The sequence below is a fragment of the Poecilia mexicana genome, unplaced genomic scaffold (genome assembly GCF_051168715.1).
Source record: "Poecilia mexicana isolate PSO_F unplaced genomic scaffold, ASM5116871v1 scaffold_11, whole genome shotgun sequence".
NCBI lineage: Eukaryota > Metazoa > Chordata > Actinopteri > Cyprinodontiformes > Poeciliidae > Poecilia > Poecilia mexicana.
This window is the reverse complement of record NW_028263380.1, coordinates 21,509,376-21,537,218: the sequence shown is the minus strand read 5'-3', so window position 1 is coordinate 21,537,218 and position 27,843 is coordinate 21,509,376. Positions and strand designations below refer to the sequence as shown.

The 27,843-nt window shown below is 37.2% G+C and overlaps 3 protein-coding genes across 4 annotated transcripts; all 3 read left to right on the top strand.

Annotated features, from left to right (window-relative positions):
• The first annotated feature begins 351 nt into the window (after window positions 1-351).
• Window positions 352-3,237, top strand: LOC106934228 (uncharacterized). Its single transcript, XM_015013993.2, has 6 exons — window positions 352-516; window positions 1,367-1,512; window positions 1,922-1,986; window positions 2,663-2,827; window positions 2,913-3,017; window positions 3,097-3,237. The coding sequence occupies exons 1-6, from the start codon at window positions 400-402 to the stop codon at window positions 3,141-3,143; spliced, it is 645 nt and encodes a 214-aa protein (XP_014869479.2). The 5' UTR covers window positions 352-399; the 3' UTR covers window positions 3,144-3,237.
• Window positions 3,238-5,012: 1,775 nt separating this feature from the next.
• On the top strand, window positions 5,013-8,368 carry LOC106934229 (saxitoxin and tetrodotoxin-binding protein 1-like). Its single transcript, XM_015013995.2, has 6 exons — window positions 5,013-5,147; window positions 6,066-6,211; window positions 6,824-6,906; window positions 7,819-7,944; window positions 8,053-8,172; window positions 8,247-8,368. The coding sequence occupies exons 1-6, from the start codon at window positions 5,028-5,030 to the stop codon at window positions 8,294-8,296; spliced, it is 645 nt and encodes a 214-aa protein (XP_014869481.2). The 5' UTR covers window positions 5,013-5,027; the 3' UTR covers window positions 8,297-8,368.
• Window positions 8,369-11,524: 3,156 nt separating this feature from the next.
• mindy1 (MINDY lysine 48 deubiquitinase 1) lies at window positions 11,525-27,222 on the top strand. Of its 2 annotated transcripts, none has more exons than XM_015013997.2 (12): window positions 11,525-11,772; window positions 13,317-14,048; window positions 16,520-16,771; window positions 17,300-17,490; window positions 18,151-18,208; window positions 18,520-18,584; window positions 19,774-19,932; window positions 20,191-20,293; window positions 20,760-20,902; window positions 21,394-21,588; window positions 21,660-21,815; window positions 22,459-27,222. In XM_015013997.2, exons 2-12 carry the CDS (start codon window positions 13,721-13,723, stop codon window positions 22,522-22,524), a joined length of 1,716 nt encoding a protein of 571 aa, XP_014869483.2. In that variant the 5' UTR covers window positions 11,525-11,772; window positions 13,317-13,720; the 3' UTR covers window positions 22,525-27,222. The 2 variants fall into 2 exon arrangements, with proteins under 2 accessions (XP_014869483.2, XP_087866531.1); XM_088010405.1 differs by lacking the exon at window positions 11,525-11,772 and adding an exon at window positions 11,791-12,013.
• The last annotated feature ends 621 nt before the right edge of the window (window positions 27,223-27,843 follow it).

The following is a 27,843-nucleotide window of genomic DNA, read 5'->3' as shown; positions in this document are numbered from 1 at the left end:
TTGCAGCCGTCAGAAAAGGGACAGCGGGGATTCCTGGTGGAAATTCTCCAGGAATTTTCTGGCTTAACAAAGTTGCAGATCTGAACTTCACAGAAATCAATGTCTGTGTGGGTTAACCCCACAAAGTCCTTGATTTTAAAAGTCAGTCAAACAAAACAAAACAAAAAAGCAAATGATTGCTACACAAACCAGACTCTATCATTGCAAACTTTCACACACCTGAAACAAACCTTAAAGAGCAAAACCCAATTTAAAAAAATGTTCTTACACAACCGTTGGAAAGTCCACAGAGTTGTTACCTAATCAGATTGTATAAAAGTCAAGCAGCTCACAGGACATGCTGCTGTGTCTCCATCTTCTTGCATCCTTTCTTGGCCTGACTGTCTCTGCGGTGTCATCATGAACCTGTGGCTCGGCTCGCTGCTGTTTGCTTCGCTGCTTCTGATTGGCTCAGCTCTCTCACCTGAAGAATGCCAGCCGCTGGTCGCACCCGTCTCTCTGGCCGACCCGTCTGTGGTAAACGCTTCCTCTCGTTCATACCCCAGCGAGATTAATACTCCGTTATTATCTGGATTTACTCATTTAGCTCCTACTGCAACAGTAATGTGGTGCTTATTGTTGTTTCTGTTTGTTTTTACATCTTCATGGTAGTTTTATGTTGTGATTCCTGTCACTATTTGGATTTTCGTTGCGTAATGTTTCGATAAAAAGTTTTGTTACTAGGACAAGGTAATTTTTCAGCTGTATCAAAATTGGTTTTTTTCACAAAACTGCAATGGAAACACTTTTATCTCATCATACAAGTCACATGATCAACAGTCGGACCAGGAAGAAGAAAACAACAGGAAGTAGAAGGAGGAGGATGGCACGCCATGTTTTTTAAGGATTTATCGCATTAACAAGGAGTGTGATTTTAATTGCATTTCTTGAAAAAGCACAGGGGTGAAATTGTGTTTCTTCATTTATATAGTCGAAGATGAGCATTAGCTCTTTGTGAAACATTTGTCCAAGCAGGATTTTAATAAGAACATCTTTGTCAAAATCTTTCAATGCAAACCTTTACCTGATGTTCTGAAACTAGAAAAAGTGAACTTATTCATATCCAAATTGTACTTTGCATATAAATAACCAAACAATAATTTGGTTTTACAAGCAAACAGTAACCAAACGGTAGTCTCTTGGTTAGCTAGTTAGCTACAAAGCTAACCAGCTATGTAGCTGTAACCAGCTTATTTAGCTAGTTAGCTGCATTTTACCATCTGCAAACAGTAAAAACACAACAAATATTTAACATAAAATCAGTTATTTCTTCATATCTCAAACACGTTCATGTTCTGAAAGTAACCAACTTCCTGTTTGTGTGCAGATCTATGGAAAAGTAAATTTCCTTGCAGGCTACACGGATCATGACTTTCATGGTGACATGCTGAAGTTAACCGAAAGCTCCTGGGTGAACATCACAGAGTCGCCGGCTGGCAACAACGAGTTTGTCATGACTCAAGGGAGCAATATGTGAGTTCACAGTAAATATACACATTTACTACATGTATGAAAGAAAAGCAAAACACAACCATATAATTACTGAGATGAAAATGCATAAAGGAAGGAAAAAGCAAAAAACTGAAAACTGTTTATTCATAATATCTGAAAATGTCGGATAACTGATTCTGGTCAGGTTGTTTTATGTAAACATGCAATAAATACAATTTAGAGAAATTGTTCTATTGGTGGTTATATGGAAGCATTTTTCAGTTTGTGTGTCAAACTGTTGAACTGACCAGACTAAAATCTCACTAAAGAACTATTTTGTGTAAAAATTGTAATGAACATGTTTTGTAGAGACCATAAACTTATCTTAATCTGTTTAAGGAAGGACAATAGTTCAGCTTTAAGGTTGTGAACTCACCTTTTTCCTCAATAGAAATGGAACCTGCCTGAAAAACAGCCAGAGCATGAAGATAGAGGGCAACACCGTAACGTCCTCACGTAAGTTTCCCAATGTGAGCTGACAAAAAGAGTCAGAGTCCTGCAGGAGAGGCCAACCTGCAGCTTCCAATTAAAAAACAAACCATTTCAGGACGGGATTTTACATCCGTTTATTTTTCTTTTTTAAAAAAAATCCAATTATGCTTACAAACACTGCACATTTTCTCAGTTTTATTGGTCATTTTCCAGATTTTTCATCCAAATTTCTATTGATTTTCTTGTTCATATATATTGATAATGTACAAAGAGTTATTGGGGCCACACTAAGAAAATTTTTAAAAATTAAATAAAATTATGAGAAGTGATAATGTTGCGATTTTATTCTTGTAATACTGTGACTTTATTCTCATTATATTATGATTTTATTCTTGAAATATTTTATCTTACTTTATTGTCATGTTATTTTGACTTTTTTCTTATATTATTTAGATTTTATTCTTGTAATACTATGTCTTTATGCTTGTAATTTTATTACTTTATTCTCGTAAAACTACTAATCTAATCTTGCAATGTTTTGAATTTATTCTCATAATATTGTGACTTTATTGTCATCATTTTATTACTTATTTTACTATTTATTTCTGTAAAATAAATATGAAATTGTTTATTTTCCTAAAAATAAATAAATATGAAAATTAAGATCCATTTTTCCACTTTTTTCTGTGTTTATTCCCAGATCTTAACATGACCTCTGAGTCTCATGTGCTGCCGAGCTGCGACGGCTGTTTGGTCTTAGCGATAAACAGCACCACCAAAAACATCAAAATTCTCATTCAGCTATTTAAATTCAGCTTCGCAAACATCCAGGACGAAATCACCGCTCGTTCTCTTTACTTTCTAGGTAAGAAGAAATCAGTCGAATGGATATATTTTCTTGGTTTTCTTCCAAACTGTAAATTAATTAATTTTCATTATTTGTTTTCCAGGCAGAGGATCGGCCATAGCAGAGTCTGACATGGAGCTTTTTAAGAAGCAGGCGAGCTGCTTGGGCTTCTCTGGAGAACCAAACTTCCTCCACAAACCTGAGAAAAGTGCGAACAGCTCTGAGGTTTCTCTGCTGTGATGGTTTAATGTGCTGGGATTTTCATTTTCCTTTGTCTGTTTCTGCAGGTTTTTGCAAAGAAGAGGAGAGCATCAGTTTGCCAAGTTCCTTTTAGTCATTCTGCATCAAATTTGCACAATGACTAAAATGTTTTTTCTTGTGCAACATGTAGTTTTAAAACTGCAAAGAAAATAAAACTGATGAATAAATATTGACTCTTTGTTAACCCACAAAAGATTGGTGATGATTGGTGAAGGCGGACATAAAGAAGAGCCAAAATGCCAACAGCAACAAACGTTAAACGCACAATAATCCAACACAAGACAAAGACGTGACTGTAAATAACAGAGAATTACAACAATATGAAGAGATGAACAAACAAGAGAAAATGGAGAAATAAGAAAAGGTCAGACATGGAAAACAAATGAAGCAGGAGAAAAGAAAGAAAAACAAAGATTTTAATAAATTAAGCATGAATGGAATAATTCAGAGACATAATACATAAAGGAATAATAAACCGACACTGTAAAAGATTTGAAGGTGGTTTAACTTGAAACCAGCTGCCTTGAAAATCCTACTTAAGGTAAGGTAATTTTATTTATATAGCACATTTTCAGCAACAAGGCAATTCAAAGAGCTTTACATGAATTAAAAGGAAATACAAACAAAATAACAAACCATAGGAAAGACAAAAAGAAGAAAGACAGCTAAATCCTTTTCCGGGTTAAAAGTAATATAAACTAAGCAGTGACTGTTCTTGTTAAGTATTTCTGGATTCCAAGTTCATAGTTTTTCTAATTCTGATTCCATTTCTGGGCTGTATAATATTGATCTAAATAGTGCACACTCCACAATTTATGCTATTACTAATAGACTAAAATAATCCTTTTCTGGGTTAAATAGGGAGTACTCCACCGTTTCTAACAAAATGAAACAAAAAACAGGAAAGGACACATTAGGGCAAATGGCAACATTCAGACAAAACAATGGGCAAAACAAAGATATGAGTGAAGGCAGTGACATCACAGGGCCATGAAACCAGGTGGCTGAGCCTCCTGGCAGAAGTCCGATATAGGTGTTGTTTATCCAGGAATGTCCTTGGGAGCGTTCAGCTCCACAGCTGCATGGATACAGGAGGGGGTTAGGTGGGAAGGAGCGTTATGTTTACATATCTTCCAGGAGATTGGAAATATGCAGCCCTTCCAAGGCCACACGGGGAAAGCCAGTTCAGAAACAGAATGTCTTAAGTCAGCAAGACAGTTGATTTAACGAGAGAAAGTTGTCTAAACATCGTTTTAAAGTTCATTAATCTTGAATTATGAGTTTTAACTTAATGTTGCAAATATTTATTTCACAATATGCCTGAAAATAAACTGCCATCACCTAGTTAAAGAGCCACAGTTCCCTATTATTTTTTACTCACAATATCAACTTAAAATAACTTATTTTACTTCAGAATAATTTAAATTCTTGTTTCAAATTGCATGAACAAAAATTTCTGATCTAATAATTAATCTTACTAAACATCCCAATGAATTCAGCTCAGAAACATTTAGTGTGAACACGACATTAAAATAAACATTTGTCTTAATAAAACACAAGAGTCAGATCAATGTAATGCACTTCGATCTCAGGACACAAAAACATGCCTCTAAGCATTCTGGGAAATAGTACCCACGCCTGTCTTTTTCTTCTTTCAGTTTTTTAAGTGCTAACCTAAAAACTAGCTTATTCAACTCCTGGAGGTTTGACTAAATGAGGTTTGATAAACTGTTTCTCTGGTTTAAGGCTTCATGTTAGATGTTTTCTCTGTGCCTTTAGTTTAAAAACTTTTCCATTGATGAATAAAAAGGTTAGAGGATGACTCGGCGATTAGTCTCCCTCTGAACACACATTATCTTTGGACTGTGGGCCCCCGCAGCCACAGCAGCTGAGGCCCAGAGTCATTATAAATCGACCGTCTCAGCGACTGTGTGTCACTGTTGGGTCTGAAAGCAGGATGGCTGCAGCAAAGGTTGCATTGTTGCTGCTGTTAGCAGCAATCGGCTGCAATGCAGCACCGGCTCCAGAGGAGTGCCAGGGTCTGGCCAAACGGCTGCCCACCAAAAATCTGCATGAGGGGAGTCTGGTTCTGGCCGGTCTTAGACCACTGGGATGAGACATTTTCAAATGTTTCACTGCAGAAAAATTCAATCTTACCAAGAATTTTTGTCTAGTTTCTAAGGCAAATGTCTTAGCACACTTGAAGAAGACAAAAGTAACTTAGAAGTAACTTTTTAGTAAGAAATAGGAGTTTGTTTTAAGCTAGTAATTCCTTAATCTTGGTGAAAAACGTTCGAGTTCCACTGGAAGATTATTTCACTTGTGAAAAATGTTTTAATTGAAATAATCTGTCAGTGGAACTAGAATCAAGCTCTTATCCTGCTAAAAAATACTTGTTAGTTTTGTCTTATTTCAAGTGCACTGAGATATTTGAACTAGAAACTAGATCAAGATTACAAGATTTTCTGTTTTTGCAGTGTTTAATCGTGTCAAACAATTTGTAACATTTGTACGTTTTACTCACTGCAAAAACTCAAAATCACAAGTATTTTTAGTCTAGTTTCTAGTTTAAATATCTTAATACACATGAAATAAGATAGCAAACTTAGAAGTAGCTTTTCCAAAAGATATAAAAACTTTAATCCAATAATTCTTTAATGTTGTTGAAAAAGTAGTTGTTAGCTTATAACATAATCGGTACTAGTAAAAACTAGTACTTTTTATCAATATTCTAGAACTACTGACTTAAAATAAACCTATATTTTTCTGAAAAGTTACTTGTAGGTAGTTTTGTCTAATTTTAAGTGTACTAAGATATTTGTTCTAGAAACAAAACCTAAAGTACTTAAGAGTTTGTGTTTTTTGTAGCCCTGATTAAATGTCCAGTGATTTACTCTAGAAGTCATATTACCAGTAACACAGCAGGTCAGTCTGCTTAAAACCATTTTGTTAATAACTGTTAATCAAACATTCCCTCTTTTCTGTGTTTCTGCAGATTTACGGTGAATGGGTTCTGGTCTGGTCCGTCTCTGACTTTCACGCTGGCCAATATTTACTGGGGAACTTAACCAGCTCCCACGTTGAGTTCAGACTCCTTGCTGACAACAAAACAATTGAGTACCTTGAGAAGAACAAATTCTCGTAAGTTTTAACATTAAATAAAACCTTAATCCCGAGAAACTGAAGCTAAATAAAAACTACACTGTAAAAACACAAAATCTTACCTAGTATTTTTGGTCTAGTTTCTTGTGCAAATATCTTAGGACATATGTTTTAAGTGAAGAATTCCTTCATTAAAAAAATATTAGTTTCACTGGCAGATGATTTCATTTATAACTTGAGGAAAATGTCATTTTATAACTGAAAAATCTGCCAGCAGAACTCGAACTGGTTGCTAGGTGATGATCTGGACTTGACTGGGGTTGCTAGGTAACGGCGCAGTGCTGGTTTATTGTGAAATAAATTAAAAAATCTTCCAGTGGAACTTTTTAAAATCATAATTGATTGAATTATTAACTTAAAACAAGCTCCTATATCTTACAAAAAAGTGTACTAAGATATTCGCACTAGAAATTACACAATAAATGCTTGGTAGATTCTGTGTTTTTGCAGTGGAAACAATAGATTAGAGTGTGATGTTAGAATAAAAAGTTGGAAATGAGATGTCTGCAGTTGATTCAATAAATCTTTTTTGAGAGTTTAAAGTTCAGCAGACTGCTGGTGTCGTTTCTAATCTGTTTCATCAACTTCTAGCAATTCCTGCACCTCCTACTTTATCAACTTGACGATTCCCTCTGACGACGGTGAACACCACACATTGCTCGCTCATTCAATCAGTAAGTTGCACACAAACGTAAACCCACAACAGGACAGATATGTTAACTGTGAATATTCTAGTGAGTCAGCTTTTTAATGTATTAGTCTAAAGAAAAACAAAGCACCACGATCACCTGATGTCTGTATATTAATGACTGTCAACAACAACAGATACAGAAAACTGGGGCTGTAGCTATTTTAGAAAGCAATTAATTTAATGCTTATTCTGATGATCAATTGGTTAATTGGATTTAAAAATTGCACATTTCATTTGACCACTTTAACCACTAGATATATATTAAAAAATGCAAATAAACAAATAATTAAATTCCCTTTCTAAATGAGAAAATAAAATTATATTGCTTAAAATTCAATAAAGTTAGCGAGCAAAGCTAAAACTATACCAGTTTAGGAGTTTTGGCTAAAATGTATTTACAGACAAAGGTGTTTATATCTTAAACACAAAATGTATGTATGTTTTTGTACAGTTTTGTGTTAATTACGTCTCTGAATATGTTTTTTTTCAGTAAGTAGTCTTTTTTGAGCCTGTGTACTTCAGTTAACAATTGATGACTAAATTAGTTGACGATTATTTCAATAATCAATTAATCACGATTAATCGGATTAATCGTTTCAGGACTAATGGAAATAAATAAAACCGGGTGAAAAATCAAACACAACATAAGTTCTTTAGCGTAAACCCTAATAATCATTTAACTGTCACACAATAATGCCTCATTTATAACATGTGAAAATCCATTAAAAGTGAAATAATCTTCCAGTGGAAGTATTTACTTAAAACAACTCTTGCTTAAAAGTGATCTGTAACTTCTTTTTGTCAAATTTCAAGTGCACAAAGATATTTGCACTATAAATATTCATCATATATATTTGGTATAGTTGGTGTAACCAGCCTTATTTCTGTGCATCAGGAGTGGAGAAGGACGGAGTGGAGGTGGAGTGGAACGACACGGCGAATGTTGAATTCTACGAGAGCTGCGGCGACTGTCTGCTGATGACCTTCAAATCTTCACGGATGAAATTCCTGCTTAGCTACAGTAAAACAGATGCTCACTCACTTTAATAAATTCACTAAGGATAATTTACGTAATGATTTATTATTTGGGAAGTTTTGCTGAAGCGATGTTGTTTTGTTTGTGAATCAGGGAGGGAGGGTTCGCACCGGGATGTGGAGCAACACAAAGCCGCCCACGATGACCATAAGAAACTGGCCGAGTGTCTGGGAGTCCCACATGACAAACCGTACATCTACAACGGAGTGGCAGGTCTGCCACTGTGACAGAAACACCATGACGGCACCAACGACTCCAGATAATTCATCTTTTATTTCCCTTAACAGATTTCTGCCACAAGAAGTCCGCTCCAGAATCAAATGCCGGCCAGTCCTGAGTGGAATGAAGAGGAAGAGTCAACCTCTATGAAGAAAGAGCGATTAAAACACATTAAAAACCTATTAGCATGTTTGCTTTTCTTGTGCTTTTCTAAAATTATTTTTTATTTACTAATTATTTTTTGTCTAGTGATGCAAATATTTTAGTTCAGTTTAAATAAGACAAAACTAACTTGTAAGAATGCTAGCTCCACTTACTTCAAATGAAGTAATCTGCCACTGGCAGATTACTAGCCAGTGGAGCTAACACTTTTTCATCAATATTAAGGGATAATTAACCTAAAAAAAAAGCTCATATATCATATATCAAGCTCATATAACTTGATAAAATTTGTTTTTTGCAGTGTAACTTCGATTTAACATCAGTTTCTCATGGGATTCGTGTTCTGTTTTCATGGGATTCTGTTTTCTGCTCATTCACACTTTTTCTTCATAGACTCATCAACAATCTTTGGTGGATTCTCAGTCATTTTGAGTCACTTTGTAGTTACTTGGATATTTCATTTATGAATGAACAAAAAAAAAAACAGCGTTGAACAAAAACTCATTGAAAAACAAACAGGGATCACAGGGAGCCAGAGCAGAACAAAAAAAGGGAAACCAGGTACAAAAACCAGCAGGGTGAAACAGGAAAGTAACAGGATTAAACTGGAGGAACCAGCAAGGAGATGAATATATGCTGGGAGACTGAATAGACCAGGTTAATTGACTAACTGGTTGCAGGTGTGTGGGAGAGAAAATGCACAGCACACAACAGGAATCTTTTGCAACTAGACACACAGAACAAGTAAACATAATAAACTAGAATCACTGAGAAAGAACTGAACTAAAGTAAAATAGAAACAAGAATCAAGAACTAAGCATCACAATAACAAAACAATCAAAACACCAAACCAATCCCGGGTCCTGACACTTTCAGGGTACAAACAGGAAGCAATAAAATCTGAGATGAGTGAATTTTACCTTTGGCCAGTTCAGGCCCAGAACCAGGATAAACCAAACGGTCGTTTTCCAGTTAGTTTCTCCCCTGACAGAGTACGGTGCGTTTGTGTTTTTATTCGATCTCAGGTCAGGATGACTGTAGCAAAGGTTGCATTGCTGCTGCTGCTGCTGCTGCTGCTGCTAGCCGTGATCGGCTCCACTGCAGCTCCGTCTGCAGAAGAGTGTCAGGTTGTGACCAAACGGCTGCCCAGAGAAGATCTGCACAAGGTGAGTTTGGTTCTGGACCGGGTGGTGTCTCACTTTATCACCAAATGTCTTCATTCAAAAAAAAATCCTGACTATTTTTACATGTTAAGTGTTCCTTCTGAATCAGAGGTGGAGATTTAGATTGTTTGAACTTTTTACAACAGAATTGGATCATTCTTACGAAAACAACAAGCATAATGTCAACTGCTGATGTAAAACAGTGTAAGCAAAGTGCTGTGAACCAGTAGGAACTATAAAATCTAAAGGAAGCCGTTCTTAAATCTGCTGGTTTTTGTTTTAAGACACATTTCAAGGTTCAAATGATTGGAAGTGATCAACACTGTTCTATAATTTTAGTACAGTGGTTCTTAACCTCTTTTGAGGTACCGAACCCACCAGTTTCATATGCGCATTCACTGAACCCTTCTGCAGTGATGAATAAAATATGATTTTTTTTCTCCAAATTCTAGTTGGGTTACCCACCTAGAGTCTAGTTGGGTCACCACAAGATCACCAAGTCTTCTTAAAAGGTAGAGTCTTCAAAATATAGTCAGTGTTTTCAGCAACGTTGAGTTGACTGTCCAGGAACGACCCAAGGTATTTAAAATCTGCCAGTTTCAACAGGCTGGCCATCGAGAGAAACTGGAACCACTTTAAGGTCTTGTTTAGATTATTTAATTAGCTCTACATTCTTAAGAGAATGAAAAATTAATAATAAATAAAGACTGCGGTATTCTGATTTAGTAATGTAATTATATTAGTTGTGTTACCACCTCTACACCACTAGAGGCAGTAGCAACACCAAAAAGATACAACTAAGGAGCAGATTTAGAAGTACACCGTTTTAGTATAAATCAGTTCAACATTTAACACACTATGTCATGATGACATGTCATACTTTTCACATCGAGTTTATATAACAACTGATTAGGCATGACCTTAACCTTTGACCCTCGATGTGTTTATATTTGTCTTTCTGAGTACAGGTATGAACTTGAATTATTGTGATTAATAATGTCACAAAATCCTTTTCAGTATCATTGAGCTTTGAAAAGCATTGACATCGTTTTCCAATTCAAAAATACTTTATTGATCCCAAAGGCAACTTAAATGCTGTTTATATATAGTAAGCTGGGTATTTTTATGAAATCTCATTTTTCAGGAGCAGACCAATCTGTTCAGGTTTCATGGGATATCTGATTGCTTCAGCTTTAAAGGCTGCATCTTTTAATGAAAACTCAGTGATTAGTTTAGTTTTTTATATAAACTTTAACATGAAAAATTATCTTTACATAACTAAAGGTCACTAAAAGGGTACTCAACAAATTTGCTGTTTCAAACAAGAGAAGCCTGGTTTAACATTGTTGCATTTTGTGGGTATCATGATTTTCTGCATCTGTTCTTTTGATTGTTTGGATGTAAAATGTAATTTTTGCAAAAAAAAGTTAAATATTGTGGTCCTTGGCAACTCTGAAGTAAATAGAGTCAAGCTCAAGATTAATTAAATTGCTAGATATATGTTGAAATTCAAGCATTGTTTTGGGGTTGTGAGGCTGCTTAGTTTGTTATAGTGTGGGCCGGCTCTGTCTCTATCAGATGACTTCTTAAATAAGCCATAAAAGGGCTTCTTTTGTCTTCTGACTTTAGGACACTAATTATCCCGCATATTGTTCCCATATTGCTGTTACAACCTTTATTTGTTGAAATGAGAACACACTTCCGTTCTCATAAGATATAAATTTAGTTTCCTTGCTTTTCAGAAGCGATTAAATTTAGTTAATCGCTTCTGTTGCCATTCATATAAGACTGTGAAAACTATTTATTACCTCAAATATTTATGACCAGAAAGTATTTATTTCTAGCACAAATCTAAAAAATAAAACATCAATGTGTAACTCCAAATTAGACATTCGCCTGATTTAAATAGTTTTGCCACCCAGAATTTCTAAAAACGCAACACAAGTGACGTCACCCCGGCACGAGACTCCGATTTCCGAGGCTAATAAAACGCAGCATGAGTTGATAAATGGCCGCTCGTATTCTCTGTAAAAGTTAGAGTCATTGCTGTCCTGAGCACAAACGGATCTCGCTGTAGAATAATCCACCTTAAGCCCATATTTTATAAACAAAAGTTTTGTCCAGGCAGGTTAAACTGAAGCTTCAAGCTGTTACGTGTCAGTTATCATTTGGTGGGCGGGGCTTACCGGAGAGGAATGTAAACAGCTAGCATGCCTGTTCAGCAGCTACCATCAGCGCAGATCACTGAGGCGCAGTCGATGCTGAAAAGGTGAGGCATTTAAAACGTATCTTCTTTTCAGAAGTGACAGCAGGAATCAGCGTCGTATTTCCTTTAGACTTTCCACCATATCAGTTTATGTTCTTGCTGTTTTACTAGGTAAGTTAGCTCAGTTAGCCCAGGCAGCTAGCTGCAGGTTTGCTAACGCAGGGAGTTGTGTCAGAAAGCTGCTTAATGATGATGAGGCATCAGCAGGACGGGCGTTTCATGGCTGAGGCAGGTTCCTTTTGAGGTGAGGCTAGTTTTAAAAACTATGCTAAGCTAATTCTGTCAGGAGTTTGAAACAATTGTTTCAGGTGAAAGTTTTGGCTAATAAAATGTGTTTAATAGAGCGACGCTGTGTTTTCTTATCTGACTAGGAAGCATTGTGGTAAACTTAAGCAATCGCTTTGCTGACTAATGATCGTTGTCAAGGAAGCCATTTGGTTAAAGGGTAAAACCTCACTTCGGTTACCTTTCACTTCCAAACGATAACGTACATCAGACAGTTCCATGCGTTTACTTCCTGTTTCGCCTGATATACATTTCTAAACTATAAACATGTACGAAGCAAGGTGTGGCGAGGTCACCTGGCCACATATAGATCAGCAACATTTTCAAACGAGTCGAGCGTCATAGCAAACAAAAACACTGAAAGAACCTTTAAATAATACCACAATTTTGTGATAATTAAGGCATCTTCAGAGTCTCAAAAGCTGAAATTTTGAAGTAATTTCGTTTTATCTTAAAACCCATGGGACACTGTGACAAATTTTATTTTAAATATTTCAATAAATTCAATACAAAAATACTTTATTAATTCCAGAGAGTAGCTCATATTGTCCAAGATTCTTCAGAGTTGTTGTTGATGCTGTGGGCAGGAAGGCTCTCCTGTAGCAGTCTGTATTACAGCAGATCTGGAGAAGCTTCTAACTGAAGACACTCTGCTGTGAGGTACAGCAGTCTCATGAAGAGGATGCTCAGGGCTGAGCATAGTTTTATTGATTTTTATGAAGAATCCTTTCCACTATCTTCTCCAAAGGTTTAGAACAGAACCAGCCTTTTTTATCGGGATGTTGAGGTTTTTTTAAGTTCCGGTTGCCATTCATATAACTCAACAGATGAGATTATATTCTCAACAACAGACGTGTGGATTATATGCAATATTTTTCAGATCATACAGAATCTTATCCCCAACTCCAACATCTCTCTTCAGCCAGACAGAGAATATAAGAGGAGTGGAAAAAGGAAATCCGGTGGATTAGCAGTGCTTGCTAACAACTTGTGTCATCCAGGACATGTTGCTTTGGAATATCATCTCTGCTGCCCAGAAATTGAGATAATCATCAGACTGTCATACAACATTCTTCAGTCAGAGGCTCCTTCAGATTCGTTGTGAGACGGACTGCTATTGAACATCCTCAATGCCCACAGCATCACCATCCAGATATTTTGATATTAATCTGATTAATTGTTTCAGCTCTAAGCAGAATTATATCTATGATAAGAAAGAGTCTGAAAGTGACCACAAATAGATCTTTGTTTTCTCTCTTCAGGTCTGACTGGACGTCTGCTGACTGAAGACTCAGAAAATCCTCCGTTCCTTTTCCAAAACTGGAACGAAAACTAAGAGGACAGTCATTCTTTTTTATTTTTTTGGGTCTTTCGGTTCTCCAGTGTTCATTCATCAAGTCAAGATGAAAGCCTGACCGGCACCTGAAACTCTGTGGATGTTTATTTACAGACAAAAAGGCAGAAAAATGCAGTTTTTTTCTGGGAGTTTCAGCAGAATTTGGTCACACTGAGATGTTCTTCATGACCCACAGAGCCTCATCTTCCACTTAAATCACCCTGAAGATAGATGTGCTGATCTCATGAGCCATATATTAATTTCTCCTTTAAAATCCGGAAAGCGAAAGCCCGAGTCTGTCTGCATCCAGTCTCATCGGTTCGGCTGATCATGGCAGAATCCAGCGCTCCGCCAGCCGCTCCAGCTAGCCTGCTGATTGGACGCAGCAAAGAGGAGGCGAGTCTGAACATTGAGAGCCGCTCCAAAGAAATGAACGACTCCGTTCTTACCGATGGGTCCGACCGGGAGGCGAAAGTCCAAAACATCAGCAGTAAAGAACCGGAGGAGGATGACGAGGCCACACCCACACCACCTGAGTCATCGCCTAGTCTGTCCGAAAACGAGACGATGACCATCGCTACGACGGAGGACGAAACTCTGTCGGTCCAGCTCAGACACATAAAGACTGAAGGGGGAGCAGGAAGAGGAGCAGAGCCAGGTAAGACGGCATCACAGATAAATAAATGTTTAATTCAGTCGTATTTTAGTATCAAGTTAATGTCTTATGGCTGATGTGCCAAACTCGAGGCCCGGGGGCCAAATCTGGCCCACTGTAGTTTTTTTATGTGGCCGACTGGACTCCAGATGCCAAATTATATAAATCAATCCCTCTAGTTTGTTGTGATTCCTTGACCTCTGACATTTTCTTCGCTAAAGTGGTAAAAAACATTGGGTTCAAGTAACACTAACTCCCACTTGTAGGAGGCAGTATTTCTTACTTTTACTGCTCTGCTGCCTCAGAAATACTGGATTTCAAGTTAGTGCAGTCAATATGACGGGTAACAAAAAGTCACATTTTCACAGATAATATTTCTAAATTAGCAACAGAGAATCAGTGATTCTGATTGTTCTGTACCATTTAATTTAAGGAAGAACTTATCAAATACACAGCTATTTATTGATACTTTAGCAGTTTCTTAATGGGTTTTGTCAATACATTATTCCACAACCAGCCCTTGATGTGGCCCAGAATGAAAATTAGTCTTTCTGAGGGGTCATTTAAAAAACTTCCAGAATGTAACATCACAAATCAGAGGCCCAGCCGTTACCTAGCAACCCCAGAGGCATTCCGCCCGTCACCTAGCAACCCCAGCGGCGTTCCGCCCGTCACCTAGCAACCCAAGTTGAGTTCCAGCACTTTTAGTTCCGGAAAAGCGAAGTTTTGTTGTTGGCTTACCATCTATAAAAACACTTTAACATTCTTGTTGGTTGTGTTCAAAGATGTTCCCCCCCAAAAAAGAAAGCATCTGCTTTGAGTGGTTTTAATTAATTAATTAATTTATTTTAAGTAAAATGTTGTAATGCTTCTTTTTTTTACATTGGCTTTCAAAAAAATACATTTTAATTGGAATCAAATATGACAATTTCTTATTATTTTATAATGGGATGAATGATAAAAGTGGGTATTTCAAAAAAGATATCAAAAACAAGCAATGTTAAAATAAGTTTAGTTAGTAAAAACAGAGTAAATCCCCATGGTACCGATACTGTATTAAAAACCCAAATAATTTTATGTCCTGTCCTCATTTTCTCTGAAACTGCAGCAGCTGCTGCGATAGTATCCGTCCTTCTCTACTCATTAACAGACTCCTCTGGACTTTTAGCCTGTACAAGATACTCTCAATGTAGGACCAGGCTGTTATCAGTACAAACTTAATGATTATTACAAATTAAATATTAAAGAGTAAAGAGTTTCTAACAATAAACTATATTTTAACTATCCACATATAGTTTGATATTTGTGGAAAGGAGCCGACATAAAGAGGCTTCAGATGTGAATCCGGTGACAGTCGGTCCCCTTGGTGTAAGCGGGGCATTAAATGCCAAACTGGCTTGCTGTATTTGGTACGGCTGCTTTCCAGCTGGTTAATATTCAGGAAACTGAGACGGAGCAGAAAAGCTTCAATGATCCTTTGTTTTTTCTGGACATGAGTGGCGGCAGAGTAAAACAACGGGAACAATCCCACCAGCTGCTTAATATTTAAATTACTTTAAATGGGATTAAATCATATTTTCTTTAATAAAGTAAAGTGCTGTGTAAACAGTGTGGGGGAGGACGGTTCTGCTAAAGTTTATTTTAAAACAAACTTTTCGTGTAACAAAGATTTTAGAAATATTACATAAAATTTTATATGGATGGAAAAAAGTATATTCTTTAATTTTCTAGAGAAACAAAAATCCTCCATTATTCCTACTGTAACTGAAACTTAATGATGTTTTGTAGCTCTTATAATCCATCATAGCTTTATATTTGGCATATTTTTTATTTAAAAGTAGCGGCTGAATTGTTTTGTTTTTTTTCTGTAGATTTCCAACTTTAGTGAGTCCAGATAAACAGAATTAATTCATTTAATTAACAATAATCAGGGCCACATTTAAATCACTGATATCTGGGTTCTACTGAGGTTTACAAGATAATATTTGAAGTAAAATGTGATCAAATAAAGCTGCAAAGTTCTAATAATGTCATAAAGTTTGTGTTTTACTGCCATTAATAGATTTTGACTTTAACAAACAGTCAGAATAAAGAATGCACCGATATTAAAATTTGTACCAATATTGATATCTGAAATGAATTTTGCTGTTATGGCCGATAATTGATGTTAAAAATATTTGACTACAGTTTTAACACCTTTTGCAAAAACAAAAACAACCAGAAATAATCGGAAATAAATACTGTTTTCTCATATCAGCCCAGTTTTATTTATCGGACCGATACAATATGTTAAAAAATGACTAATATCGTCCGGTACTGATGTTATCGCTGATGTATCGTGCATCTCCAGTCATGTTAAATATTTTATATTGATCATTATGTCAGAACAAATCCTCTGGGTAATGAGACTCCTTCCTGTTGCCTTACTGTTACTTAAATCGGCCTGAATCATCCTCTCTCTCTCTGTTTTCCAGCTCCAGACCCGGACCTGGAGGAAAACTCGTCTGGGATGACAGCGGCGGACTCCGATGAGCAGAGGGAATCCTCCGACTCGGCGTCCTTCTCCATTCCCAGCCTGGACCTCTCCGACGGCGTCACGACCACGGGGAACTCTTTGGACATCGAGGACGGCTTGTCGTCTGCCTGCTCCGGTCCGGGCGTCGAAGGCGGCTCTCCGTCCGCCGAAGCTCCCGGTCTGAAAGCCGACGAGGCGCTGGAGCCGGCAGGTGAGGTCATCCCTCTGGATTTAACCGTCATTAGCCGCGATTCCATTATAAATACGCGCAAATCTTTGTCTAATCTCAAAAAAACAATTTCATAATTGCGTTGTTTCCATTAAATAAGAAATGCAACAAAAATCACTTGTGAATGAACTTAAGTCATTTAAACCATGCAGCACTTCCTGTTTTCTTCTTCTTTGTCTTTTCCACCATCAGTAACATCCAGCTGCGAAATACCACCTCATCCTCGTGCAAAAACTTTTTATCAAAAAACAAAACTGCCATGTTTCCATTCAGCAAATTTACTTTTACAATTCCAATTTCCAGAATTGGCCAATCGAAACGCAGCTAATTAGCATGAAACCACACAAAATACATTTTCTGAATGGAAACACGACAGTTTTAAGAAAGTTTTTCAGTTAAAAAGTTTGTAAGGAGTTTTGTTTTGTTTAATCTCATTAATGTCGTTATAATTGTAATGTTTAAGTTTGGTGACGTTTGAGCATTAGCTGTAGTTTTCCATCCTTACCACAGGGGGAGCTGTTGCTGCCGCTGCTGTTGTTCCTGCTGCTGCAGCGGCCGCAGAGCCAGGACCCTCCATGCCGGCTTATTACCTGGTGAAGTGGATCACCTGGAAGGAGAAGAAGACTCCCATCGTCACCCAGAGCGAGAACGGACCCTGCCCCCTGCTGGCCATCATGAACACGCTCTTCCTGCGCTGGAAGGTAGATCAGACCGTCCTTTAAAACAGAGAAAAAATTTAAGAGAATAAAGTAACAAAATTACTAGAGTTAAATCATACAGGAATAAAGACAAATTAATGAGAATAAAGTCATAATAATCTGAGAATAAATTCATAATATTACCAGAAGAAAGTCGTAGCAAACATCAGATTATTTTCACTACCAGGACACAGTCTGCTGCTGATTTATTTGTAAAACCAAAGTAACGTCACAAGACGCTAAACAGTCATAATTTTACTGAAGTTGTAATAGTGTTTTTAGTCTGGCCCAAATATAATAATAATAACATCCTAGAGAATAGAAAATGGACTTAACCTGAACAAAAACAAATGCATGTTGATTCAAAGTGAATTTTACAATAAATTATGTTCATAATAATCAAGTCTGGTGTAAATTTGTGGTGCAACTTAAATAGTAACCATATAATTTGTTGCCTTATCTGTCATCTTTATCAGAATAAACTATAATTTAAAAAAAAATTAAAGTATTTCAGAGGATAAATTCTCAGCTTTTATGAAAAACTTCTAACATTACCCGGATGGCCATGAATTTGATAGTTTCTACAGATTTAATGGCTGCCTGCATGTTAAACCTTAAAGAGCTGATTTGAGCACATTTACCTTTTTTATTCTGTTTATTTAGGCCAAACTTCCTGCGCAGACGGAAGTGGTCACCACTGAGGAGCTGATGGCTCATCTGGGTGAGTTTCTGGTTACATCTCTGCGTTTTTATGAAACAGAAACATAAACGCTGGCTTTCTTCTGGATTAGGCTTATTTATTAAACAGATTAAAAATCTGTGTCTAATAATGTTTTGTTTTCACAACCTTTCGGTTCCACAGTGAGCAAAAAACATAAAAACTGGAGGTAGAAATGAGTTGATAATCTTACTGACGCGTGTGTGTGTGTGTGTGTGTGTGTGTGTGTGTGTGTGTGTGTGTGTGTGTGTGTGTGTGTGTGTGTGTGTGTGTGTGTGTGTGTGTGTGTGTGTGTGTGTGTGTGTGTCGTATAGGAGAGTGTGTTTTATCAGTCACACCCAGAGAGAAGACGAACGCCATAGAGCTCAACTTCCAGCAGGTACCAACACACTGAAAAACATCCAGATTTAAAACAAAAATGTTTCTTTTTTAAAGAAACTTTTCTTTTTATTTCAGTTCTAGGCGATTATGGTTCATATTTCATGGAACTACAGTTTTTTTCACACCATATTTGATTTCCAGTCTTAATTGATACTTTTTCTTTATTTCCTTTCTTAAAAAGAAATTACAAATGACGAAATATTTTTCTATATTTATCATCTGTGAGTTGATATTGATCGAAAAGTACAAGTTCCCATGTTATTTTTCACTTGTAACAAGGGAAAAATGTCTTGTTATAAGTGGGGAAAAAAACTGCCAGTGGAACTAAAACTCGGTTGCTAGGTAACGAACTGGGCTTGGCTGGGGTTCCTAGGTAACGAGCTGAGACTGACTGGGGTTGCTAGGTAACCGCGCAAGAAATTATTTAGGCAACACAAGCTCCTATATCTAGCTTAAAAGTTACTTGTAAGTTAGTTTTGTCTTATTTTAAGTAGATATTTATGATAGAAACTAGATGAAAATGTTTGGTAAATTCAATCTATTTTAGTTTCACAACTTATTTGCTTTGCAAACCCAGGATGTCCGCACATCCTTGAAAAGGTTTTATATTAATGTATCTAAAATTTAGGCCTTAAAATGTTTTAGGTTAATTTAGAAAATGTAAGTTGGGTTTAATCAGGAGTATTAATCTCATTTTTAATCTCATAGTTTTGTTTATTTTTTTAAGGAATTTTACTGTCAGGCAAACGTTTGAGTCACCTACAAGCATAATTATTGCGTTTTGTGACTCAGTGCTGTTGTGGCTACTGCTAACTAGCTGCTAATATACCAGCTGGCTAGTTATTTAGCTTTTATCTGTCTTGGGAAAGTGTGACGTTCGTCTTCACCACTGGCTCACTTTTGTTGCCAACATGTGATGCTACACTAATACTAAGGAAAACATGAAATTCACTTTGGTACATTTCTGCTGTGATACAGGTCTGAAGTTTCATTGTTAATGGTCTTTAAAAGTCTTAAATTTGCAACTCTTTATGTTGTTTCTGGAGTGATGGTTTCTTCCTTGCTGAGTGGCCTTTCAGTGCGTCTACAGAGCAGAAATCTTTGTGTTTCTTGGTTTCAGACGTCGATGATCAGGGCTTGATTTGAACCTAATGTTGAGGAACTGACTGGCAGTTTTGTGTCTGCAGAACATGAGCGACGCCATGGCGGTTCTTCCGAAGCTGTCCACGGGTCTGGACGTCAATGTGCGCTTCACAGGAGTCACGGACTTTGAATACACGCCAGAGTGCATCGTGTTCGACCTGCTGAACATCCCACTGTACCACGGCTGGCTGGTGGACCCACAGGTAACACGCTAACCCAGAGTTAGCATGAAAAATTAAAAATCTGTAGAATGTAGCAATTTTTAAATGAGATTAATTGTCGGAATAATTGATTATTAAAATAATTGTTAGCTGTAGCTTTAGTTAGCAGTAAGCTAAGATGGAGAGCATTAGTTTGCACCTTCTGAGGTGTAAACTAATGCATCATATGAGGACGTGTAGAAGCAGAAACTCTTCCTGGACTCGTTTGGCTGAAGAACCATCCGCTTTGTGTGAGTTTAGAGTCCAGAGACGGTGGCAGCTGTGGGGAAGCTGAGCTACAACCAGCTGGTGGAGAAAATCATCGACTGCAAACACTCTGCAGACAGCAGCAAAGTCAGTGAAGGTGAGCACACACAGGCCTGAAGAGGCATGTAGGACGACATGTTCGAAGCCGCTGCAGTGGGTTTGAGTCCGGGCCTCTTCACCACAGCTCCCCCTCGCTAATGATCAGCGTTTCCTGTCAACTCACTGTAAAATAAAGGCCACAAGAGCCAAAAAAGACCTTAGAAAATTACTGGCAAGGTGTCATTTTCACATTTCATCCAAATTTTCATGTTCTTTAAATGTATCTCTAAATAAAATATCCAATGCCTTTTACAAAAATAAAAACAAAACAATGAATAGTTAAGGATATGGTTTGCTGGGTTTTTTTTTTTATTTGGAAGACCTACAAGATACTTTTGACTGCTTTGCTTATTTTATTAAAATATTCTTCATTTAGTTTATTTATAGCTGGTAAATGAAAAGATAAAATAGTTTTGCAGTGTAATTAAGAAGAAAAATACTAAAAACAATGGTTTTATGTGTAGGTCTGGTGGCAGAGCAGTTTCTGGAGTCGACGGCCACCCAGCTGTCGTACCACGGCCTCTGTGAGCTCAACACCACGGCGAAAGAGGGAGAGATCTCTGTTTTCTTCAGGAACAACCACTTCAGCACCATGATCAAACACAAGGTGAGGAGGAAACACTCCCTGCAGTACCACCACACACCGCTGGGGGGAGAGAGACAGACCCTGCAGTACCACCACACGCCGCTGGAGGGAGAGAGACAGCCTGCAGTAACACCACACCACTAGGGGGAGTACCACCACACACCGCTAGGGGGAGGCAGACAGACTGCAGTAACACCACACACCACTAGGAGGAGGCAGACAGACCCTGCAGTACCACCACACACCGCTGGGGGGGAGAGACACCATTTTTTTAAGCGACTTAAAAAATGATAAAGATCCAGCTGAAAATAATAAAAATCCAGTTTATTATTATTTATCTATTGAAGATAAATAAACAAATACATTAAGAGAATAATAAACAAAATTAAAATATTTGTAAATATTTTTGAATAATGCTATTTTTCTTTTTTCAAACTATCAGATCAGATAATGTTTGTTTAATTAGCTGTCCTGAAAGTGAAAGTGACCTTTGCCCTCTGCGTCCTCCTCAGGGCCACCTGTACCTGCTGGTGACGGATCAGGGCTTCCTGCAGGAGGAGAGCATGGTCTGGGAATCGCTGCACAACGTCGAAGGAGACGGCAACTTCTGCAACTCCGACTTCAGGCTGAGCCACGCGCCGGAGCGCCCGCCGGCCGCCGCCCACCTGCCGCCCAGCAGCCAGGAGCAGCAGAGGCAGATCGACCAGGTCAGGACTCCTCTGCCGCTCGGACTCCCTGTTGCCCTGATTATTGTTATTGATCGATGGTTTCGCTTCAGGACTACCTGGTCGCCGTTTCCCTGCAGCAGCAGCAGGAAGGCGCTCCTGGACCTCTCAGTGACTTGGAGTTGGCCCGGCAGCTGCAGCAGGAGGAGTACCAGCAGCAGCAGCAGTTCCAGCAGCAACAGGCGGGGCCAGCACCGACGCCACAGCAGGTATCAGCTGCTCGGAGCGCTGAAAACACAAAACCTCACCAGGGAATTTGGTTTCTAGTGCAAAAATCGTTTGACATAAGAAGTTTTTTTTCAACCGTCTTATTGAAGTTAGCGCTTTAGCGTTAGCTTCTGCAAAATGCTGTGCTGGTGTGGCGCTGTAGCTTTCATGAAATGCCAAATATGTGTAATGTGTTAGCATTAGCTTCTGCTAAATACCTTGTTGATATAACACTTTAGCTTCAGCTAATTACCATGTGGGATAGTGCTTTAGCTTTAGCTCCAGCTAAACGTTGTGTTGGTGTAACACCTTAGTGTTAGCTTCTGCTAATTCCTGTGCTGGTGAAGTGTATTAGCATTAGCTTCTGCTAAATCCTGTGCTGGTTTAGTGCTTTAGCATTAGCTTCTGCTAAATCCTGTGCTGGTTTAGTGCTTTAGCATTAGCTTCTGCTAAATCCTGTGCTGGTTTAGTGCTTTAGCATTAGCAAAAACTAATGTCTGATTAGTTCTTTAGCGCAGCTAACATTTTATTTTAGCTCATAACTGATAGCCGTGAGTTTCCTCATCCATAATAAAAGAAACATAAAATGATATTCAGTAGTATTGTGTTTTCCAAGCGTGACTGTGTTGTCTGTGTTTCCTCCAGGTCAGAGGTCAGGGGTCGCAGCAGGCCAGAAGAAGAGAGAAGGAGTCAGACTGCGTCATCCTATAATCGCGTCCTGTTTAGCGCCTGCGGCCTCTCGGAGTCTCGCACACTGAGTTAGCTGGACACCAAACATGGCTGCTTTCGTCCAGCAGGTCTGTGTCCTCCAGTCGGGAAAACGTAAACAAAGGGAGTCCGTCGGACCGGACGGGTCCAGCTGAAGAACGGACCCGCCTCCATGAAGGGCTCACCACAGCAGCCGAGGTCTTTACCTATAAACTGTCTAACTGCTGCTCTACGGTCGGTTTTATTCATTAATGAGAAACGGAAGCTTAACTGTTGCCAACACTTTAAACCTTCTGTCAGATATTTAATTACTTCAGATTATTTTGGTAGCGAGTGAAGCCGTACAGTTTTATTATCATTCAGACACATTTTCTAACAGTTTGGAGGCCAGTGGTTGGTTGCTTTGTCAGGAACTTCCCCCACTTATTAACACGTCAACAAAAGTATTCAGAACTCTAACTTTTTCACATTATGTCACTTTAAAACCAGAATTTCTCAATTTTATTGGGATTTTATGTGATTGGCCAACATGTGCAAAATTATGAAGTAAAAGTTAAACAGTTCTTCTTTACAAAGTAGCTCAAACTCATTCAGATTGGACTTAGAATGACTTTTAATATCAGTTTTTAAGTGTTGACACAGTTGTACTTTGACTAGGCCATCCTAATGCAATGATATGCTTTGATCTAAACTCCCCTAGCTGCATATGCACTGCAAAAACAAAAAATCTTGCCAAATATTTTTGGTCTAATTTCTAGTGCAAATATCTTAGTACACTTAAAACAAAGAAAGAACTAACTTAAAAGTATTTTTCAACAAGATATAGCAGCTGATTTTAAGTCTATAATTCATTAGTATTAATAAGAAAAAGTTCCAGTTCCACTGGCAGGTTATTTCACTGTAAACAAGACTTTTACCATCTTATAAATAAAATAATTTGCTGGTGGAACTGACAAATTCACACTACTTTGTGTTGGTCTGTTGCATAAAATCCCATTAATTCACTACAAAAACACAAAACTTTACCAAATATTTTTGGTCTAGTTTCTTGTGCAACTATCTCAGTGAACTTTAAATATAACAAAACTAACTTGCACGCAACTTTTCAGCAAGATGCAGGTCATAATATTGACTTTTTAAAAAGCACCAGATACACTGGCAAATTATTTCACTTATAACAAAACATTTTTCTCATTTTATAAGTGGAAGTAGTACTTTTTAAAATCAATATTAAGGAGTTATTCACGTAAAACAAGCTCCTACATCTTGCTGAAAAGTTACTTGTAAGTTGGTTTTGTCTTATTTCAACTTGGTCTATAAACTTGACCAAACTTAAATAGTAAGATTTTGTGTTTTTGCAGTGCATACAGTAAAGTTTGTGGTTTTAACGTTATAAAATGAACAAAAGCTCAAGGTGTGAAACTATATTTCCAAGCTACCGCTGGAATAATTAATTTACTTCAGGATTTTTAAACATTGATAGAAACTTACCAAAGAAATCGTGAATCTTGGACCTTTTGTTAAACATCTCTAATATGTTTCTTTGGGACTCACTATAGCGATCTCTATCTGCTCAGCAGCGCCCCCTATTGGGTTATCTTTATGGTTGTTTCCAAACAGAGAGGTGTAGTCAGCCCATTGATGCTGACAGCCCCGTTATGTCGGCTTCCTGAATCCTCCATTTTGTCTTCTCTCGTCTCTGTTGTTGACTCTGTTCTCCTAGCCGTGTTGTTGTATTGCAGAAAACCGGAACGTTTCACAGAATGCGTGAAAAAGTTCACTAAACTGTTTAATTATGAGCTCCAGAATTTGAAGCTGGTCTCATTTAATAGAGCCTGACCCAAAACGTTGCACCGCTGTAAGAACCTCAGTCTCTACAGCCAGCCTTCATGTTTGGTTCCTGAAACATCAGAACCAAAGCTGGGGTTCTGAAGCAGGAGGTCTTACTCTGACTCTTATTATTCCGTTTAAACGATAGAAACTCTTAACACTGCAAAAACACAAAATCTTACCAAGTATTTTTGGCCTAGTTTTTAGAGCAAATATCTTAATACACTTGAAATAAGACAAAACTAACTTACAAGTAAGTTTTCACTAAAATGTAGTGGGTTGTTTTTAGTAAATATTTCCTTAATATTGTTAGAAAATGATTTAAAAAGAAAATATCTTTTCACTTATTTCATAGCTGGCGTTACCTAGCAACACCAGCCAAGACCAGCCCGTCGCCTAGCAACCAGCTCGAGTTCCATTGGCAGATTATTTCACTTTCAACATGGGAAAAATGTCTTGCTGAAACATTTTATTTCAGGAATACGAAGATATTTGCATTAGAAACGAGGCCAAGATTTTGTTTTTGAAGTAACTTTAGTGTCATAGAGAAAGAAAAAGCTGTAAAGTTCACAAACGTTGCATTTTTCACAGCGAAAAAGCAAAATCTTACCAATGTGTTTTTGGTCTAGTTTCTAGTTCAGATGTCTTAGATTTGTCTTATTTTACGTCAAGTAACTTTTCAGCAAGATAGTTGTTTTAAGTCAACAATTCCTTCATATTTATTAAAACGTGTTGGTTCCACTGGCAGATTATTGGACACAATTTTCCCATATAAGTGAAATAATTTACATGAAACAAGCTTCTACTCCTTGCTGAAAAATTTCTTGTTAGTTGGTTTAGTCTGATTTCAAGAGTACTAAGATATTTTCAATAAAAACTAGACCAAAAATCCTCTGTAAGATTTTGTTTTTGCAGTGAAAATTCTCACGTCAGTGTCATAAATGAGAAGAAATCCTGTTTAATCCACAATTGTGACATTTTTCTGTTTGTTGCCAAAATCCAGATTCCTGCAGCTCTGATTCCAGCTGGAAGCCCAAAGATTTGTATCTTAGATGTGGAGGATCTTATAAAAGCTTAGACAGAAGGAGACTTTATAGAAATTGGAAATTTATTTACTGGTTTGGTAAATCTGGTCCAAACAAACCGGTGGATGTCCGATGAGCTCTGATTTCGTTCTTTGCACTAAAAAAAACTGTTTCCGTTACCAAACCTGCTCTGGGAAAAGAAACGATCCGTTAATCGCTTGTTGATTCAGAGGAACGTGACAATAAGGTTCAACCAAAGCTGCTCTAGTCTCTGGTTTCCTCATCAGAAACAACCTGAGTTTGGTCAGTTTCTCACCTCCAGGTTCATCTCCGTCATTTAGAGTCTCACTGAAAACCAAACGTATTTCACTAATTAAATTTAAAAAGTGGGAAACAAAAAGCTAAGAATACTGAAAAGGAAAAGCACTTACTTGTTTATGTTTTTTGTTTTTGTTTTACTGCAGTTTTCTTCCTTCCACTTAACTTTCCGCTTGGATACAGAACTCATCTTATTGGGCTATAAACTTTCGTGGCTTACTTTTCAAAACTGTCCCATGGTCATCCAAACATACCAGTTTGATATTTAAAAAATTAGATTTTATTTATCTGGAGGATATAATGTTATGAATCAGCCTGTAAATAATGTCTATAAGTTTTCAGCTTAATTACTGACAGTCTTGGACCACTTTCAGCCTTATTTGTGTCAGTAAACATAAGTATGATTATTCAGAGCAAAACAAGTCAATAAGAAGTATTAAGTTTTGAAATATTAATCCAATAAGTAGAAGATGTGATTTCCACATTGAGTCAGAGGATTTTACTTCAATTTGAGTCTTTCTGTGTTTGTTGAAGTGAAATTTATTGACCTAAGATGATTCTGTGGGTTCTGCCTAAATCTTAAGAAAATTTTCCAAAGATGATTTAATTGTCGACTGTATTTGCTAAACCTTGATTTACTTTAATTTTATGTCTTTATTTAACCGTAGCGACGTCACGAAGCCTTCATTCACACGGTCACAACCTCCATCAACTCTTTGTGCTGCAAAAACACAAAATCTTAAGAGTATTTTGGTTTAGTTTCTGGTGCAAATATCTTAGTTTTCCTGAAATAAATCAAAACTAACTTTTAAAAACTTTCCAGCAAGAAATAAGAGCTTGTTTTAAGTTAACAATTCATTATGAGGAACTTCTCGTTCCACTGGAGTTTTGCTTGTTATAAGTGACAATCTGCCAGTGGAACTACAACTGGTTGCTAGGTAGCGGGCTGGGGTTGCTAGGCAACGGCGCCATGATGTGCTGTTAAATTTAACACTTTTTATTTAGTTAAAACAAGCTTCTGCTGGAAAGTTTACCTGTAAGTTAGTTTCTTTATTTCAAATGTACCAAAGTATTAGAACTGTAAATTAAACCAAAAATACTTGGCAGTATTTAGTTTTTTGTGACTTTTCACTGTTTAATGGCTTCCAGCTGAAATATTTGATATCGTGTCGTATTTCCAAGCTGCGATATGAAACGTGGAGTAAAGTCCAGCTCCGTTATTTCTCTACTTTATCACAGTTTCTGATTAAAAAGCTGAATATCTCCTACTTTCCACTATCGCTGCGCGGCTGAAGGTTTTCTTCTCTCCAGTCGTTTCCTCCTGACGAGTCGGTGTTGTAGTTCCAGAACCGGGCGGCCCAAATCAAAGTGCCATGTTTGTTTTGGTGGCTTCTGAGAACCAGTCTGTGCTTTCCTGTTTGTCTTCTTCTCTCATGATATTTTAACCGTTTCACCGCTGTCACTACGGTAATGGTCTGTTTAATTTGCCATTTTGTCAAACTGTCAATAAAATCTGAATCAATGTAAAGGGGCAGTTCTTCACTCTGTTTGTCTCCAATGAGAAGTATTTACATCATAAAGCAATTTAATTTGTGTAGCTGTTAAATAGATGCTCTTAATTTTATGGATTTATTAATTTAGGGATGAAATGATTGTGATGAATCGAATATTTAAATAAACTAATTTAATCTTGAGAACACAGACTGAAAGGCAATGTGCTAAAAAAAGAAGTTTAACTACAAAAATTTACATATTTTGCAGTTAAATTGTAAATGGTGTTTTTTTTAGTTTCAATTGTTTGAAATTCTGTAAAAAAAAAAAAAAAGTTTCTTTTGAACATGCTTTTCTACAAATAATCAAGAAAAGAAGGCTGTGCTACAAAAAAAATGTTGCAGATTATTTTGTTTTTGCCATTTATCAAATAGAAAAAGATTAGGTAATTATAATAAAATGAGAAGTTTGGTTGGATTTAACAAAGTATTAGAAAATTTAAAACTAAAACAAGAAAAAGTCCATATAAAATCATACGAGAATAAAGTCAGCATTGCCACTTTGTCCTAGTTTTACGAGTTGATTCTCAATTTTTGGCTAAAAAAATATTTTCTACATTATGGACATGATTTATAAACTACATAAGTTTATTTTCTAA